The sequence below is a fragment of the Chinchilla lanigera genome, unplaced genomic scaffold, assembly GCF_000276665.1.
Source record: "Chinchilla lanigera isolate Chin_1 unplaced genomic scaffold, ChiLan1.0 scaffold00056, whole genome shotgun sequence".
NCBI classification, from domain to species: Eukaryota; Metazoa; Chordata; class Mammalia; order Rodentia; family Chinchillidae; genus Chinchilla; species Chinchilla lanigera.
The window spans coordinates 15,851,293-15,870,643 of NW_004955457.1; the positions used below are offsets into that span (position 1 = coordinate 15,851,293).

The 19,351-nt window shown below is 39.7% G+C and overlaps 1 protein-coding gene and 1 long non-coding RNA gene across 2 annotated transcripts in view; one reads left to right on the plus strand and one right to left on the minus strand.

The window, feature by feature from the left end:
* The first annotated feature begins 218 nt into the window (after positions 1–218).
* LOC102022886 lies at positions 219–5,621 on the plus strand. Its single transcript, XR_262955.1, has 2 exons — positions 219–566; positions 4,775–5,621. It is a non-coding gene; the product is annotated as an uncharacterized LOC102022886 (long non-coding RNA).
* Positions 5,622–12,588: 6,967 nt separating this feature from the next.
* Positions 12,589–19,351, minus strand: part of Enpep (glutamyl aminopeptidase (aminopeptidase A)) — a 79,194-nt gene continuing 72,431 nt past the window's right edge. The window contains exons 19-20 of the mRNA XM_005397109.2: positions 14,385–14,463; positions 12,589–13,395 (exon numbers count right to left, since the gene is read on the minus strand). Of these exons, the coding sequence (XP_005397166.1) occupies positions 13,243–13,395; positions 14,385–14,463 (232 nt within the window). The 3' untranslated portion in view covers positions 12,589–13,242. The remainder of the gene's footprint in view (positions 13,396–14,384; positions 14,464–19,351) is intronic.

Genomic DNA, 19,351 nt, shown 5'->3' on the forward strand with positions numbered 1-19,351 from the left:
AAGAAACCCTAACAAATTAAATGATTATATTAATTACACGAGAGCAGGTAATACTGTTTTAGACTTCGTTCGCCCTGGAAGTAATATGAGGAGGAACTCATGAGACCTAGAGGCCACTCCAGGATTAAAAATTCTGTTTTTTCCTGCAGCCTTCTTTGTCAAGTGAAGCAACAGGGAGCAGTCTGCAGCCAGGTGCAAGGCGGCTCCTGTCGGCTGGGCCGCCTGGGCGGGGGCAGGGGCACCAAGCCCGAGCCGCGCGGCCGAGGCGCACAGGTCCCGCGCGCGCAGTGGGTGGGCTCCGCTCCTGCCGCTCCGGGCCGCGCGTCCCCCAGGCTCCGCCCCGTGCCCGAGCCGGGGATCCCAACCGCGGAGGCTCTGAGCTATGCTGGGGCCGCGCGTGCGCGCGCATCTGGTGCCCCAGCGGAGAGGGAGCTGCCCTGGACCGGCGACCCCAGCCCCGTCCGCCCTGAATCGGATGGGACCCATTGAGGATTTCACGCAGTGCCGAGTGCGCGCCCTTCGCGATTACCGCGCCGGATGAGCCAGGGGGAGGCCTGGGGAGCCAGGTAGAGCGCGGTGGCCGGGTCTCAGTTTTCAGCCCGATTCCAGCGACACTTCCTCAACTCCCGGTGCTCGCCTGGCCGGTCTATCCGGCGGGTGGAGCCCGGCGGAGGGCGGGTTAGGCCTGGAGCTGGGGTTGGGGTTGGGGTTGGGGTTGGGGTTAGGGGTTAGGGCTGGGGCCAGGGTTAGGGTTAGGGATTGTCTGCACCCCAATGGAGCATTAAGGATCCCCAGCCTTGCTCACAGGGCGCCTCAGCTTTATAGTTTAGGTTTATTCCTAAGGTAACATCAAGGCCTTCGCAGCAATCACTGATGAGAAAGAACTTTTTATTCATCCATTCATTTTTAATTTCATAATGGGCAAGAATGCAAGGGCTGACGTGATAAAATTCCGAAGAAGAAGCAAGCTTAAAGGGAGAAAGTCCTCGTTTGATACCAGCGATGCTGGGGAAAGGCGTTGCTTTCTTCTGTTGGGCCTTGTGTTGGGGATGGAGCCCGCTTCGCCCTGGCCCTACGCTGCCTGAGAGGTGCAGCCCGGCCGGCTCCACGCAAGGCTTCTCCTGGCCTAAGGGGATGGGTAAGGTCAAGAACTGAATTCTGATCATCAAAACTGTCTGCCCTCGCGCAGGCTAGAGTCCATCGTTTGTTCCTTAAAATAAAATTTTCCCTCACCCCACCTCACTATGATTCAGACCACAGCGCTTTGAGTTACTAGCCCATCCCTGTCTACAAAGGATCTGGAGTAGCTTTTAAAATGACGTATAAGAAAACACGAATAAAATAGCAGTTCAATTAAGGACACTCCGGTGAAATTATGCATAGTTGCTAAAGCTGATTAGCAAGCTCAAAGCCAACTAGGAAAAGAAATTTAAGGCGGTTTGGTTTCCGCAAGGCCACTCTGTAAACTCTTTATCTGCCACTAGAGGCTGCTCCTAATTCTCACTATGTGAGGACTAATCCAATGAGAGAATTTTTCTTCCCTGCAAGCAATAAACAACTGGAAATTATTTTGGAAGTTTCATTACTTTGTTATTTACATTTCAGTGTTTTTCCCTAGTAGCCTTTTCTTTCTTTTCTTTTCTTTCTTTCTTTTTTTTTTTTCTTTTTTTGATGGTACCAATTTTCTTTGATTTTGTTGACATCCAAATAAAAGACAATGTCTCCTTTACTTTTGGTTTATGCTTATGTATTTCAGAATAGTACAGTGTACATACTGAGGGTGTTAGGGGCTGGTGTTACTACATTTCCTTTTTTGCTATTCAAAAAAAAGGCTTTTTTTTAATTAAGTGACAATTCATGACCATAACCATGTCTATTGCTTTTCTTATTAAACGTTGTAGTGAATTAAATGGTCGCTGTCTTTTTCTCCATTCCCATTTTAATAAAATAAGGGATATTCAGAAAGGATTTTTCAAATAGGCAAGATATAATTAGATCTCAAATAAGCAAACACAGGATGAGCACAAGGTGAAGATTTATGAAAAGTTCCTATAGTTGATAGGGGCCCTAACTCTTATCAAAGGCATACCGCAGTGAACATATTTTAATTTCTGACAAGTGATACCCACTGCTTAAGTGTCAGACGGCAAAGTATTAATCTACAACATGAGACGTACAGTAAACGTTCACCATTTTTACACGACACGCACAGGACCTGGCTTTTAGGACTCGCACGTCTCATTGTAACTACAGGAGGGTGTAGGCTCTGACATCTTGGAACCTCTGTTGTGCGCCAAATACTGCAGTAGGTGTTTCATGCACTATTATTTAGTGCCTATGAAGCAGATATAATCACCTCTTTAAAATGAACAGAGAGGCTCAGTAAAATTGGAAGTATCTTCTTCAGGGCCAGTAGTTACCAAAGGGTAAAGCCAAGATCAGGTCAGGATCAGGTCTTGGTGCCAAAGCCCACTGTCTTTAAGCCTTGGTACTAAATGAAGTTCAGAAAGAGAAAGGTGCTATTCAGGAATACAGAGCAGTATGTAATAAGTACTTACTACATTTTATTTTTATTAGCTTGAATTAATACTTTATTCTTGGTTTTCACCTAATGTCCTTTTTCTGTGTAGGATCTTGACTAGGATACATTGCATCTAGTTCTTTTTTTTGGTCTTTTTGAGACAGGGTCTTGCTATGCAGTTCAGGCTGACCATGAGCTCACTTTGTAGCCCAGGTTGGTCTCAAATTTGCAACGATCCTCTTGCCTCAGCCTCCCGAGTGCTGGGACTACAGGCATGTGCCACCGTGCCCAGCACATTGCATCTAGTTTATCATGGAACCTAAGCTCCTCTTAGTTGGAACAGTTTTTCAGACTGTCACTATTTTTGATGGCCTTGACAGTTTTGATACTGGTCAGGTGTTATAGAATGGCCCTTAGTTGTGACTTTTCTGACTTTTTTTCATGATTACCTTGGAGTTACTGTCTGGGCAGGATGGCCAGAGGAGCTAAGAGTCAGCCTCAGACACCCCACCAAGGGTACATATTACAAGATATGGTTTATCACTTTTGATGTTGACCTGACCACCTAGCTGACATAGTGTTTCTTCAGGTTCTGCATTTGACAGTGATCTCTTCTCTCCCTTTGCTTACTGTATCCTTAGGGAGGAAGTCACTGTTTGTAGTTCAGATTTGAGGAGGCTGGGGGGATGTTGCACTTCCTTGAGGGAACAAACTTCTACATAAGAGATAATGTGTCCTCCATTAATTTATATAATTGTTCATTTATATCTGTTTTACTGTGATTTAAATATATTCCCCAGATGTTATGTTTTGGAAATGTAACCCTAAAGTTCTTACTTTAATAGCATTTAGAAGTGGTACTTTTAGGAGATGATTGGATCCTTCCAAATGACTAATCTACTTGTGGAGTAATGGATTAACAAATTATCTACAGAGTGGTGTGTTATAAAAATGAACTCTCACTGGATCAACACCTTCCACTGTGTCAACCCTCAGCATCTCAGAATATGACCTTATTTAGAGATGGGGTCTTCAGAGATGCAGTCAAGTTACAGTGAGATCATTAGGGTGGACCCTAATCCATTGTGACCAATGTCCTTAAAAAAGGCAACACTTGGACCCAGAGAGGCACATGCAAGGTGACTGTCATGTGAGCATGGAGACAGCCATCACTAAGCCAAGAAAAGGGCCTGGAGTGGGTCCTTCCCTCATAGCCCCAGAAGGAACCCACATACCCTACACTTCGTCTTCAGATCTCGAGCCTCCAGAAACATAAGAAAATACTTGTCCCTTATTTCAGCCGCTGAGGTTGTAGTGCTTTGTTAGAGCAGCCCAGCAAGGCAGGAGGAGGGAAAGGCTTACTCACCTTGGTTGTTAATGATTGCTCAGGTTAGATAAGAAATGGAAAAAATGCCTCTTGAGTTAGTGATTAATAAGTCCGTGTCACATTTGCAAGAAGCTTTTCAGATGCAGGAGTCCTGCAGCAGTGAATGGGAAAGTGAACAGTGGAATCCAACTGGAGGCTGAACACCAAACCACTCTTGCTTTACATGGGTGTTGAGACGTAGGAGATGGAGGTTTGCTGAGACGCTCATCACCTCAGAATTCCTGCTTCTAGTATTCTGCTTGCAATTTAAAATAAATAAAAGTGGCCTTTCTGGTCTTTATTTTCAATATTATTGTTATGTTCCAAGATTTTTTAGTGGTCCCTTAATTATCCCCCAGGATAAATGCTTTAGGTTAGATCTCAAGACTTCACACATTCTCTGTCTTACTGTGCCAATTCAGGTGCACATTTCTGCACTGTGGTTCTTGCTCCTCACTCTCTCTATGTGTGTAAATTTACAAAAAACTTCAATCTCTTTCCCTCCTTTGGTGTTTCCTTCTAGCCATAAACTCCTGTCCTTCAAGGTAAAGCTTAAGCCCTATGTCTGTTAGGATTTTTCCAATTCTTGTAACTACTGATTAAGGCCAACTTCTGTTACTCAAATATTAGCTTAAGGCTAACAAATTCTTCACGAATATACTCTTAAAGATGTGTCTACAGAGGCATATAATGGAAAATTGAGACTATTTCTGAGCAATGCTAGTCAAACAATCCTACCTTTATCCAAAAATCCTGCATTGCGCACTATTTAGCTGAAGTAACTGAGCAAATATGGGCTTGTACAGTTTTAGAAGGAAATCCAAACTGGTGTTAGTTTTCAATGTATCTATCATTTTTATGTTTCCTCTCCTCTCCTTCTCCCACAGCAGAATTTCCAGAGAGATAAATAAGGACTTATTACAAATAGTGCATGGCAATAACAAGGAAGCTGAAGAATTACAGACTTACCATCCTGTTGCCACAGTCTCCTCAGACAGCTTTCTCCCCTCTTCCCCTACCACACAGAGAGCCTTTGTTGCTAAGTTTGCTTCTTCGCTAAAACCATATCAGAGAGCACACTTTTAAACAGGTGGATACCTGGAAGAAGAAGGAAGGGCGGGTGAGCCATGCATGCCCAGTTCCTGCTCCACAGGAGAAAAGAAGCCAGCAAAGGAAGAGGAAGGCAAGGACTTCTGCTGAACGGAAAGGTAGCTCCCCACTCTGAAGGATGCCTCAGGATTCAGGCAGAGGTTCAGTCCTGGGCTCTGAGGAGGAAGAAGACGAAGGGTTTCAGCCACACAAGCGCCAGAGAGACTCAGGACATTTGCATCAAGATTCTGATTCTCCAATTTTTCTTTGGATAACTCTACCATTGGATTAGAATTTTATAATTTCTTGTTACTGATGGTGTCTTATTTGAAAAAGATCTATAATTAATCAAACAAGGTATAAATCATGCTCCTCTGTGTGCGGTGCCACATGGAATCAAAGCATCCACATCACTCTTCTCATACAGAAGCTTTATTTTTTATTGCCCCCAAATAAAGTATCCCTTTCTTGTATCACAAACATAAAAAAAATATATATAATTATGTGAAAATTTAGTTCACATCAGGATTTAAGGCATATTCTAGGACATTGTTACTTGTATAAATTTGGTGATTTATATTCAAATAATAGTCTTATTAACAACTCCTATTCTGAGCTTTATAAATAAAAGCCAACTATTTCTAATGTTGCTGTCAAATGTTGCTCTGTTCCACTATAATTTTATGATTATATATTTGATTTGAAAGTTTAAATTTTGATATGGTTTCAAAATGTACAGTCATTGACTAATCTTAGCTGGAGCAACAGCAGTTTATCACTTTATGTTCGAAGGAAGGAAGGAAGGAAGGAAGGAAGGAAGGAAGGAAGGAAGGAAAGAAGAAGGAAAGGAGAGAGAGGAGGGAGGGGAAAAAGTGCAGTTCTTTACTTACCTCAAGTTATGAATCTGTCAGCTTTCCAGGTCCGCTGCCTAAATTTTTACATTTTACCTTTAAAAATAAACTTCAAGTTTGGACTTTGCCAAAAACTTGTAACACGGACTCTCCTTATTATGGTGTTGCAGATAAATCTTTTACAAAGTGCATAGAATTAATTTAGCTTTTATTGATTCCTAGATCTAGACCTTTAACTCCTTGGATAAGGATCAGTTATACCACTCAGGCATAATCATTGTTATAATTTTGACATAGATCCTCCCAATTAAAATACATGGTTCAATTCATCTTGGAAGTGTTAATTGCAAAGATATATTGATTAAAATCATAGATTTTTGTATTACTTTATCAAGTTGTTTTATTTTTTCCCTTTAAAGGAAGATGGCTGAGGAAGAAGCTTGGTGATATTTTCCTAAAACCTTTATAGACTTAAAAACTGGCGCCACCCTGCGCCCTGTAATTTTTGGAATCTTAACAGTTGGCGTGAGTGTTAGGGTACATGGATGCAAAGTTATTCATGGGGGAAAATCTTACCTTTGCACAGGGTTCTACTTTTGGAGTATATTCTATTGAGACAGCAGCCTTTCACATTTATTAAGAGTACATCAATATTTCCCTCAAGTTGTCTGCTTAGTAGAGCAGGAAGAGAGAACACCTAGATTCAAACTCACTTGTGTTCTAATAAAACTTACCCAAACTCCATTGAAAATAATATTTAAGAGAGATTTTAGAACATAGTGTATTTCATTTGTCTATTCTAAATTTGACTTTAGATAAGCCAGATATCAGTAAGCTCTAATGTGAGTGGTGATATCTTGATGTCCTGTACAATTGCTTTGGGAATTGACTACTGGATTTTATTTATTTATTTATTTATTTTGTGGTGCTGGAAATCGAATTCATGACCTCACGCTTGCCAGGCAGACACTGTGCCCCTGAGCTACATCCCCAGCCCTTGACTACTGGATTTTAAAAGGTGACCTCAGCAGTTGGAGTTTTGGTACACCAGCAAAGATGATGAGATTTTAGATGAACCTGTACAACTCTTGAGAGAAAATTGCAGTAAAGATAAGGGGAGACCTGGAAATGAGATCAGGAAAGGATGGTTGGTTTGCTGAGTCCTGTTGTCCTTTCAGGTGTGAGAAGTGGGGTTGCTTGCCCAGACCCCAAGAATGGACTCAGTGGTGGCAAAAAGAACAGTGAAGGCAAGGCTTTAATTCTGCCTTCCAAGGCTGGGTGTGGTCACTGTGAGCAGTTTAATCCTAGCACGCAGGGCTCTTTCTCCTTTTCCTCACTGGCTGAGTACTAGGGATGCACAGTCTCCCCAGACATCATCTAAGGGTTACCCAGTCTCCCACCCAATCTGAGTTTGGATTTCTTCATAACACTGTCTATTCTTTGCAAGAAGCAGATGTTCTTGTTTAAACATTCTATGTGACCTTGCAGATATGCAACTACAATGTTTCTTCTTAGGCTTAGCTAAAAGAATATGCTTTTCTTCTCACTTTCTATATTCACACCTACATTCTACAAATGTGGCTGTCTTACTATTTTTCTATCTCCTTCAAGGTCCCATTCACTTAGGGTCTTCTTAAATACATGCTTGAAAATGGGCCACTGTAGGTTTTTATTTCTTATAGGGAAACAAGAAACATGTTTCTCTACTGATGCAAAGAGAAGAGAAGGAAACACTGAAGAAAGATGTAAGAGAGAGAAGACAGACTTACTAGTGCAGTGATTTCTGAAGTCAAATAAAGATGCACCCTAAGGCCAATGAGAGAAGGTTGCCCGTGCACTTGAGAAGGACGTGTATCAAGCTGTTGCTGAGGGCAGTGGTCAATACTTGCAGCGAGAGACAGTCCCTTATAACAATTATTCTTTGCTTATAGGAAAGAAGGCATTAGGAGAGGAATAAAGAGAGCAACTCTGACTGAGAGGAATCCTGGTTAGACAATTACCTGTACAGAGGAAGGAAAGTGTTCTAAGTTTTCATCCTCATTCTTATCTCTGGACCTTATTCCACCTTAGAATCATGGTGTTCTTTTAATTAGACATGTATGTACATTTCAGAAAAGAATGAGGATTTGAGGATATACAATGAGGCTTTGCAGTTTAAACCTTTTTCTTTCTCATATGAAAGTAATATGATATCAATTTTTTATTGGTACTTGTCATAAAAATTAGAATTCTCCCCAGGCATTTAAATGCATAATTTATTATGAAACATGGCTCAATTAACTAACCAGTATGCTTTAGGCAGTGTGCTTTGTCTTGCTCCATTTTTTTGAGACAAGGTCTTGCTTTGTAGTTCAGGCTGGCTGTGAGCTCACTATATAACCCAGGCTAGCCTTGAACTCACGGCGATTCTCCTGTCACAGCTTCCTGAGTGCTGGGATTACAGTGTTTTGCTTCATTTTAAAAATATTTTCCTGTTCTCCCTTGGGCAGCACATATACTAAAATTGGAATTAGGGACTGGGGATTTAGCTCAGCGGCACAGTGCCTGCCTGGCAAGTGCAAGGTCTTGAGTTCGATTCACGGTACCAGAAAAAAAAACAAGAAAAAAAAATTGGAATTATACAGAGATTAGCGTGGCCCCTGTGCAAGGATGACATGCAAAATTTGTGAAGCGTTCCATGTTAAAAAAAATATTGTCCCTTCCTGTATTTCCATCTTTTCTCTCCAATGTTATTCTCATGTTATTTATGAAGATGTGTGAAAAGGAGATTTATTATGGGGAACTGGCTCGTGTTGAGAGACTGAAAGTCTCACCAAGACTGAAAAGTCTCACAAATAGCCTCTGTAAGCTGGAAACGCGGGAAAGTTGGTGAAAATCAGCCCAAGTTTGAAGGTCTGAGAATCAGAAGAACTGATGGTGTTAATTTAAGTGCAAAGACAGCAGAAGATGAGATGAGAAACTGTCTCAGGGTGAGCACCCAGGTAGAAAAGGGGGTCTTCTCCCCCAATCTTTTGCTCTACCCAGGCCCTTATGGTGCTGGACGGTGACCACCACACTGGAGCGGGCAGTCTTCTTTACAGAGTCCTCTGATTCAGATGACAACCACTTCTGGAAACTCCCCCACAGACACATTCAGAAGTAATTCTTAATTTGGACACCGGGGGGCCCAGTCAAGTTGGCACATAAGGTAACTATCGTAACTGAATAAGGTCTTCTTTCATAGAGCCACAAAATTAATACTTCTAATGCTTCTGTTGTATAGTAAACCTTATTTTATGTTATGCTTGTCCTAGATTAGTAAATGGCTTTAGAACACAAATGAAAATAAAAAGAAGTGTGTTGGGAGGGAACTGGAAGGACTGGGAGTCGAACTCAGGTATCTGGTAACCACCACCTCCGAAAGGGTAAATGGAGGAGAATGAGACAAAAAGGGTAAAGAAAAAGTTGGCTAATTTTAGCGGTCAGTGTCTCGCCCTAATGCTCCAGTAATGAGCCCTTAAATATTAACATTACCGCCTATGCACATCAATGTTTGAAACCTAACCGCAATTTAGACTGCATGATTTAAAGGGGTGCTAGATATCGTCCGTCCGTCAGTGTCAGGACCTCTTTTTACCATGTTCATGTCCCATCATTCTGTCTTACAGGTCTGGGATGGTGATACTTTCCAGGTTTCCTGTGATTAGATTTCTCTGGGATGTGTACTTGTATGAGATTTGGAAGGAAACAGGAGGAGAGGCAGAGCCTAACTTTTTCATGGGAGTGCAGGGGAAGAGTTCTGAGGACAGAAATGAGTCAGCAGCCTCTGAATGACATGTCCCTGGCTATTTCTTATCTCTGTGGCACAGGGTGGCATGGTCCTCAAGAGGTGCCTCACAACCTGGTGACCTTAGCAGTTTATTATCTCTGGATCAGAAAGACTGTCTTGGTCACTTTCCTCTTCACTGGAAAAAAATACCCAAAGTCTGCAACTTAAAGGAGGAGAGGTTTATTTTGACTCATGTTTTAGAAGTTTCAGTCCTTGCTCGGCCAGCGGTCTGGGGAGAGCTGTTCATGTCCTGGCAACCAGGGAGCTGAGGGTGAAGGGAGGACCTGCAGAGAGGAAGAAACCCTTCCAGGCTATCCCAGTGACCCCCCTTCCAACTATACCTCCTAACAGTGAGTCAGCTTAGCATTCCTATAGTGCAGTCTTGGTCCAAAAGCCTCCTCCATGAGAATATGAGACTCTTAGGGGACAGCTGGATACAAACCATAATAGACAGGGATCTGTCACTTTAAAACCAGAAGCCTCGCCTTGACCCTCTAATTCCTACGTCTCAAGCCCTTTGAATGGCATATGAGTACCCAATTCCCCGTGTGGAGAGTTTGGACATAGTTTGAACAAGTTGGACACAGAGCACCCCCAGGGATTTGTGTGTGGAAAGCGTGGGCTGTAGCGTGGTGATGTTGGGAAGAGGTGGACGTGGGGGGAGGTTGCTATGTCCGTGCAACAAGACACTTGGAAAGGGTTCGTGTACTATCACAGGGCCCTGAGTGAGTTCTTGGCAGAGCAAGCTGCTATAAGTGAGCCTGACTCCTGAGCTGCTCTTTGGCCTCTCATCTGGTGACTTGATCTCTGTCACACACGATACTATGCTGTCACCTGTCCCGAAGTCCTCACCAGAGCTGAGCTGATGCAAAAGCCATGCCTCTGAGTGCACAAAAACATGAACCATGCAAAACGCTGTTCTGTATAAACTTGCTTAGTTTTTCTCAGGAGAGGGCCAGATGGTAAATATTTCAGACTTTGCAGGCAGTCAGATTTTACTGTAACAGTTCAGCCCTGCTGCTACAGCAAGAAGGCAAGCCATAGCCAATTAACAGTTGAATACATGTGGGTGTCTCCCAATAAAACTTTATTTAAATAAGTCACATTTGAATTTCATAGGGTTCTCATGTCATGAACTATTATACTACTTCCAATTTCTTCCAACCATTTAAAAATGTAGAAACTATTTTGGCTTGTATTCAGGCCTTACAGAAACAGGCTGGCAAAATTTGCCAACCCCTAAGAGAAAGGAGAAGATCTGAGACATAAATGACTATGGTATAGCATCATGTTAGTATGTGGTTTGTATTAGGGTAGGCTAGATTATGTTCAAAATAGCAGACAACCTCAAAATCTTTATGATTAACAACAATAAAGGAGTATTTCTCACTCACAATGTAGTGTACTGTGTATTGACTGAATTCTTCTCCAGGTGTTTTTTGTAAATCCTGGAACTTACCCTAAGAGGGTAAGCTTTAACTGGAACATTGCTGGATCTTCTAGCAGAAGAAGAACAGAGTAGAGCAAGCCAGGTGATGACTCTGGACACTTCTGCCTGCAGTTGACATCCATCACTTTGACTTATATTTCACTACACATGCTAGACTCAAAAAAATGCTAGACTTGGACGTAACATACAGTAGCAATTTCCCCCTTATGAGAATTGTAACAAAACCATAGCTCTATCTAGTGGGCATGAAGCCATTTACAAAACCAGATACTGTTTGAGAAGGATTTGATGAAGAATCTAGTGCACTTACTGTGATGAAATCTAGATAGTTCTTTCTTTTCATATGGGGTAAAGTGAACCCAGCAATTGGTTCTGTTTTGACATTTAAAATGAAAGGAGGTAGAATGACATAGAGACAAGTTGGAATCTGCCTTATTTATCATCCCCCTTAAATTTATACTTTGCTTCAAAAAAGCCTAAATCGCCTCATTTGTGAATTTGTCCCCTTGAAACAGTGTAGAGGCTTCTGGGGCTTATTCTCAATAGGCTCATAATTTGAAGCTATGATAATCTTTATCAGGTGAGTGGTATTTTCCTGATGATTCAGGATATCTATGTCATTTTTGCTTTTGAAATAATTTAAGATAATGTTTTTTAAAATTGCATAGAAATGTTTTTATATTTTTTGCTCTCTGCCTATATTTGAATTTGCTGGTTTAGCTATGTGGATTAAGAAGTCATAAGAAACAGGAGTAGGAAAGTTTACAGTTTCTGAGTATATCACTGTGACACATGGTTGTATAAATAAAGTCAAATCTAAGATTTCACTTGTACCCATTGGTTTCCTTTCTCATCACACCAATCCTAAGTTACCTTATAGATCTGAAATTTCTATATAAATTTAGACTTCTCTGGATATAGCAGATTGGGACACAGTAATTTTCTATCTCTTCTGTCTATTGGACTTATTCTGTGGATCTGTTAGGCATCAAGCGCCACATTCCAGCTATTCTGGCCACCAGCTCCTATGAAATTGATGTCTTTAATCAATTCATGCATTTTAATTCAATCAGTGTTATTCTGTATGAATGTGGATCTAAGGGTTTAAATGTAAAACTTACCTGTGAGAAGATACATCCTCAGATATGCAGAGTCATGCTAGAGACTTCTATGCATTTCTCCATTTTCACACTTAGATTGCTAGGCAAGGTCAAAGTGACATGCTAATTCCATTCAGCTTTATGGAATGATCTGCCATCTCTTTCCTGAATAGTTTCCAATTATTTAGTTTTTTTCCTCTAAGATCTACGGAGCACAGTTAAGCACTCCATTCCCTCCAATTTCATAGCATATTTGAAGGAGCTTTGTAAGGGACCGTGTGAGATGAGAAAGTCCCAAGAATGAAAAAGGCCAGTTTTTTGAATCATACATGTGACTCACTAAGTTATTTAGGGAATGCTGCTGTCATGTTTATTTAAGAGAAAGTGACACTGAAAAACAATATTTTTCAAGGTAGTAGTTTAGATTTATTTTAAAAAGAATGAAGAGTTCCCTTATTGATTTTATAAGAGAAAAGCCAACAGTCAGCCATTTCTTTGGCTAATTCATGCAGTCCTCCAGCAAAACTTAAGCCCAGGTTACTTTGGTAGGATTTAAAGTAGTAAGAAATATGTGAATAAAATGATATTAGGTCTGTGTAATTCAGAATAATAAAATAAAGATTAAGATGGTAATATGTCCCTCAAGTACTGGTATTTAAACTTTAAAAATCAATCAAGAGAGAAGATTAAGTGGTGTTTCTTTGGTACTGAAAATGTAAAGCTAAGACCAAATTGTTCTATTTTCACAGATTTAAGATACAAAGAATGATATTTAAAGACATTAAAATGACTATTAAATTCTCTTCAGTTTGTAAAGAATCTCCTATGAAGTACACTTAGAAGAAATCCCTGAGTATATTAAATACTCCATTAGTATCTTCCTTCATAAACAAAGAAGAACAATTTAAAAGCTTTGCCAGACATCAGCGTAGCACTTAGTAAAAGCAGCATCATTTATCAGGCTCCCTCTGCAGTGTTGCTAAATTAGATATTAAATGTTTTTGCTTCATAGGAGAAACTACAGATTCACAAAATTAAAAACATGACATCTGACACATTAACCGTTCTTTGGTAAATCAAAAAACCACTCTCTTATGGCATTTCTATTTTGCTTTAGCCACTCAATATTGTTTTCCACGGTTTCCAGGACTTGCTGCCTAGGTTGTTCTCCTGCTCCAGCTTCTGAATATTTTGCAAAAAAGCTCTTCATCTAGAAAAGAGAGGGAAATAATTAAGAATGTTGTTTTAAACCAAATTATTTATCTTCAAGAATTTGACTTATAAAGTAGAACTATTGCTTTTTCACATGGAAAATCAGTATCCCCACACAACACCGAGATGTGCTTCCTGGTGTAACATTCAGATGGAGCCCGTGTCTCAGGTTAGTAATTGTGTTGGATGCCATAACAGCTCGTCAATCTCATGGAAGCTCTCACCAGTGAGAAATCAGAATGCTGGTGTCTGGCATGCCCATTTTTGCTTCTATTTCCCTATGTCCTCTGTGTTCCCTAGAAAACCGGGTCCGTGGGATGATGGTTTAGTCTACATTTTCTTCCTAGGAGCCTGGAGTATTTTAATATTCCAGTTCATTTATTAAAGATGAATTTAAAACTTTGTTCCACTTGTTCTGCCCCCCTTTTTGTCCTCCAAAACTCTTTTCAAACTCAAGCATAGTATTAATTGCCAGTTACAGAAATAACAATTATTTTATTTCTTCACAGATGCAAGAATCTTAATATTTCAATATCTAACCCATACCAAAATTTCATGTACTCTATTTGTCCATCATAAATGGATATCTTTCCTTCCCAGGAAATCAGGTTTGAAATTTGTTGGGAAATTCCAAAATTTGAGTGGAATCAAATCTTGAGCTTATTCCAGAGTTACAATTACCAAGCAAGGGGAGACATAGTGTTCATGCTTTGGCACACCAAACAGTCTCCAAGCATCCCTAACCTTTCACCTTTCCCAGCTCTAAAATTTTGTTTCTTGCCCATTTGAGGTTTTTTTTTGTTTGTTTTGTTTTGTTTTTGTTTTTTTTTTTTCAGTTTAGAAACAATAGGCATATCTTTATAGGATAAAAGAATGATTTGTTTCTCATTGTCTTCTTTGATCTGAATGTAGTAAACAGCATTTCTGTTTGAGAAATAAATTTGATATGTTTCCTTCTAGACAAGTGTAGAGGAATTCTCTTCATACCTCCCAGAGCTGTAATTCTGTGTTGAATGGCTCTGCTATTGTGACAATCCGGCCCAGGGTCCTGTCATTGATTGTAAATCTGAAAAGAAATATAGAGGAGTGAAAAGAAACATAAAGTACAAAGAACCTTAAATTTCTTTCTAGATGCAAACATTTCCTTTTATTGTGTGTGTTTTAAAGTACTTTTCAAAGTAAGCTAAACACAGTCAGAAAACACGTTTAACTTAAAATAATCCCATTCAGGAGAAATTCTTAGTAAATTCTGTGCTTCTTTCTGTAGACAGATTCACACCATTTTCTCATATGTAGTAGAATGGCTCAGTGGATTCTACAAAAATATTCTCTTTTCCTGCATACCTGAGCACTCAGTTAGCAATTGTTTGGGGCAGAGATGTGACCCAGTTCTTACCAAGAAAACATAGAATTTTAGAGTTGATGTTATATCCCTGTAATTTCTGCATATTCTCTTTCAAAGAACAAGAATCTCCACATGCCAAAGACTAAAACTAGACCCATGTCTATCACTGTGCACTAAACTAAAGTCAAAATGGATCAAAGATCTAAATATTAAAACACAAACACTAAATCTACTGGAAGAAAAAGTAGGTAGAAATCTTGAAAACATAGGGGGTAGGCATAAAGTTTATGAACAAAAACCAAACTTCAAGGGAAATACTTCAAAGAATCAAAAACTGGGATCTCATCTTGTTGAAAAGATTTTGCATACCAAAAGAAGTCACCAACAGAGTAAAAAGAAAACCCATGAATTGGGAAAAAATTTTAGCAAATTGCCCCTCAGACAAAGAACTTCTATCTAGAACATATAAAGAATTTAAAATATCAGACCCCCCCAAATTCAAAGACTCAATCTAAAAATGGGCATCTAAGATGAATACACACTTCTCAGATGAAGAAATACTAATGGCAAATAAATATACGAAAAATGTTCAACATCATTGGTTATTTGAGAAATGCAAATGAAAACAACACTGAGATTCCATCTCACCCCAGAAAGAATGGCTATCATTAAGAAATCAACCAATAACAAATGTTGGAGAGGCTGTGGGGGAAAAAGGAACATTTCTTCACTGCTGGGGGGAGTGTAGACTGTTGAAACCACTGTGGAAATCAGGGTAGAGATTCTTTACAAAACTAGGATTAGAGGTTCCACTTAACCCAGCTATTCACCTTCTGGGTATTTTCCTGGAAGAATTGAAAACATCATACCACAGCGATATATGTGTACCCATGTTTATAGCGGCACAATTTGTCATAGCTACATCTTGGAAACAACTCAAATGCTCTCAACTGAGGAATGAATAAAAAAGTTGTGGTATTTTTATACAATGGAGCATTACTCAGCTATGAAAAAGATAAACTCAAGGCTTTTATAGGTAAATGGATGCAAATAGAGACCATACTCATAAGTTAAAAAAATCAGACCCACATGTGTAGACATTATGTTGTCTCCCTAGTGTAAGAACATGAAAAAGTAAGTGGAACCCAAAATGCACAAAAGGTGTTGGGAAAGGGAAACAAATTGCTCAAAAGAGGAAACAACTGGGATGAGGGAAAGGAGAAAAGGAAAGAAAGAAGGAAGGGAAAAATATACATGTATATAGAAGGATCACTGCGATAACTGTACTGCTGAAGTCTAATGGTTTACTGAAAGGAACAGTTAATGTTTTATTTATTTTTTTGACCAATGTTGCATGCTTATATCTGGTAATCTGAACAACTAATTTGAAGGCCACAATCTGCAATGTAACACCCACTGTTGAATTTCTATCATCTTGTTTGTTGAAATTCTGTATCATTTATAATTTTTTTGTTTTTATTTTTTATTCTCTTTGATGGTTTGATTAATCTTGCATCCTTACATCTAGTAATCTGATCAACTTCAATGAAGATCAAAATATGTAATATAACAACCATTGTTAATCCCTATCATTTTGTTCTGAAACTTGTATCATTCTTATTCTTTTTGCTTTGCTTTGTTTTTGTCTATGTTGTTGACATTTTGCTACTGCTCTTTTTAAAATTCTCTTTAAAATAAAGAATCTAAAGTTTTCTTATAAACTATAATGTACATGAGCATCATATAGGTACAGATCTAACAACCAATCAGAGTGCAAGGAATAGGACCACAGAATTAAGTATAAAATTTGACCACCACAATGTTGTAAAGGAAACCAGGAAAATATATCTAGATGAAAAGTAGTAAGAAATTTTATGTTTAAAAATTATAGTATAGCAACAGAAAACAGAACTATGAAAATTAAAAACTGGTAGTTTGTCCTATACATATTTAAAAGTTTTATACTAAGAAGAACTTCAAATAAAATGAAAACTAAAAACTAGCAGGCAATTGTTGTAACATATATGATAAAGAGTAAGTATTTTTACCATATAAAGGTGAAAAGGGAGACGTATGCCAATGTGAAATGAGTAAAGCAAAGAACTGGTGCTGGTAGAGAAAAGGCAAAATGTTCTATGCAGTAATCATATGTGATCTGTATATCAGGTGCAATGCCGACTCTTACCACAGACTTAAATGTAAATGTAAATGTAATCCTTAAGTGTAAATCCACCTTGCTTCTCATCCCTATTGTCACCAGTTATTATCCAAAATGTGACTCTGAGGCATCGGGTAATGCCATCTCCTGGATCCTTTTACCTGGCCCCCAAGAACCATTCCTTTGCTTGCAGGACCATTTCCCTCATAGAGGGTGTTTGTTTCCCCACATCCTTTGTAACACCAGGTCAGGGCATGCAGTCAGTGTACACATGGTCCCTGTTGTGGATTAACAACTGGCGGTCAATTTGTAACACCCAGTTGAACTTAACCAGAATGGGGCTGGGTGTGGGAGCCCCACCTGAGAATTGTTGTCAGTAACTTAAGAGGCAGAATGGGAGAAGATGGTAGAGGCTGTTGGGAGCTGGGAGAAACTGTTGGGAGCTTGTTGAAAGTGGAGAGAAGCTATAAGGAGCTGTTGATTTTCTTGGAAGAGCTTGTCATGCTGGCTTTCCTGATGAACTTGGCTGTTTTCATCCTCCAAAGAGCTCGGGATATTGTTGTTGTTGAAATGTCTTTGGTTCACTTTGTGGGAGCTCTGGTCCTCATTCTGAGCATAAGTTCCTGGCTTTAGAGGGAAAGATGGTGCACTGCTCAGTCTCCTGGAGAAGCTCGTCATGTTGGCTTTCCTGATGGGAACTCTGCTGTCCTGATCACTGGAGGAGCTCAGGACCTCACTGTTGCTGAGGATGGCTGTGGTACCTTTCAGGGGAACTCTGGTTCTTACTTTGGACATCGCTTCCTGGCTCCTGTGCATATCCTTCGATCTGCTAGCACAGATCCTTCATCCTGCTGGCACAGACTTTCTAGCTTCTACCACTGACCTTTGGGCCTTCCCAGCGCAGATTCATGAAACAAGCATTCATGAGACATTGTCATGTCATCTAGGCTTCCAGCTGGACACATGGAAGGCACTGCTATGGGCTATAAGTCTTTAGCTGAACTCATGCAGGACATTATTGCAGGATACAGGCCCTCAGCTGGATTCTTTGGTCTTTAGTGTATGGAAAGATTCCTGCACTGTCTTGGATATGATTCTTTGGGTGACTATTATAAATAATCTTATAATATATGTGTCCTGTATTATATTGTTTCCCTTAGCAAAAAAACTCCAAACTACAACAGTCCCCATTGCTGATGCCAGACCATTACTCCTCTATTCACTTTAAAAAACCTCTGCTCCTTCTGGATATTTCCTGCCATGTACAATGTTCGTTGATACTTGTTCCTTTCTCTCTTCCATGGCAGACCATCTTCTTGGATGATTTCAAGGTCACATGGACAATCAATCTAACAAAGTGTCAACTCCTTAGTTTCTTGATCTCATTTCCTTTTTTTAATTTTAAAAATAAAAGGAGGAAAACATTAACAAACAGACAACCATTTACAAAATAGCAAAAGAACAATACAAACAATAAAGAGTTACAAACAAAGTGGTAGGAAATTAACAGTGCTTGTTGTATTACATATTGATATCTTCAAAGTGGTTTCTCATGAAAACAGATAGAAACATGCAATATTGATCAGTCAAGGACTCATTGACAGTTTCTTTCAGCAAAGAAATAGATGTTTCAGTAGAACATAGTTGTTTCAGTAGAAAAACTATGTTTCTTGATCTCATTTCCAATGGTATTTCCTGAGCTCCACCTTGGCCACTCAATTCCCATGATAATTTGTGATCAAATTTATAAGTAAGCTGCATCTAAAATCACAAGTTTATGTGCCCTCTGTGATGTAATATATCTTTTAGTTTCTGCTATGTGAACTCAACCTGGATTTCTGGCCCACTGCCCACCCCTACTTCTTCTCTGTCCTGGGCCATCAACTCTTCCTCTTTTCAGTTGCTTATTTATATAGTTTGGATACCACGGCCTAACCATTTTCAATGACATGTCTGCTCTAGTACTAAGCTGCCTGGAATTTTAACAATTAATGTCTAGCAGAACCTCAACTTTGGAGAAATGAACTGTCTATTCTGAGTTTGAATTGGGTGGTCAAGGTCTGTCAAGGGAAGTCACTGAACTTTCCTCCATTGCTTCATTATAACTTCATGGATTTAAATCTTAAATGGACCCTCAAACTGACAATCCCTTTACATTACCTTCACCAATTCCTTTGCTTCTTTTGAAGAAAAAAAAGTTATTCTCTTCCAAATTCCACTTTGCGGTTTGCTCCCCCAACCCCAAGATACCCTTGCCTTCTACTTCTTATAGAAAATACCCAATAACACCTGCACCTTTTAATTTACAAATACACAAATACACCTATCCTCCTTCTTCTGCCTGGGGTTTGGTTGCTGTTTCTTCCCTCTTTCTTAAACACCATTTTTAAAAAAAGTCCTTTTCCTGTTTTACAGATTAATTTTCTCACTTTGTAGCAGATCTTTCTCAAC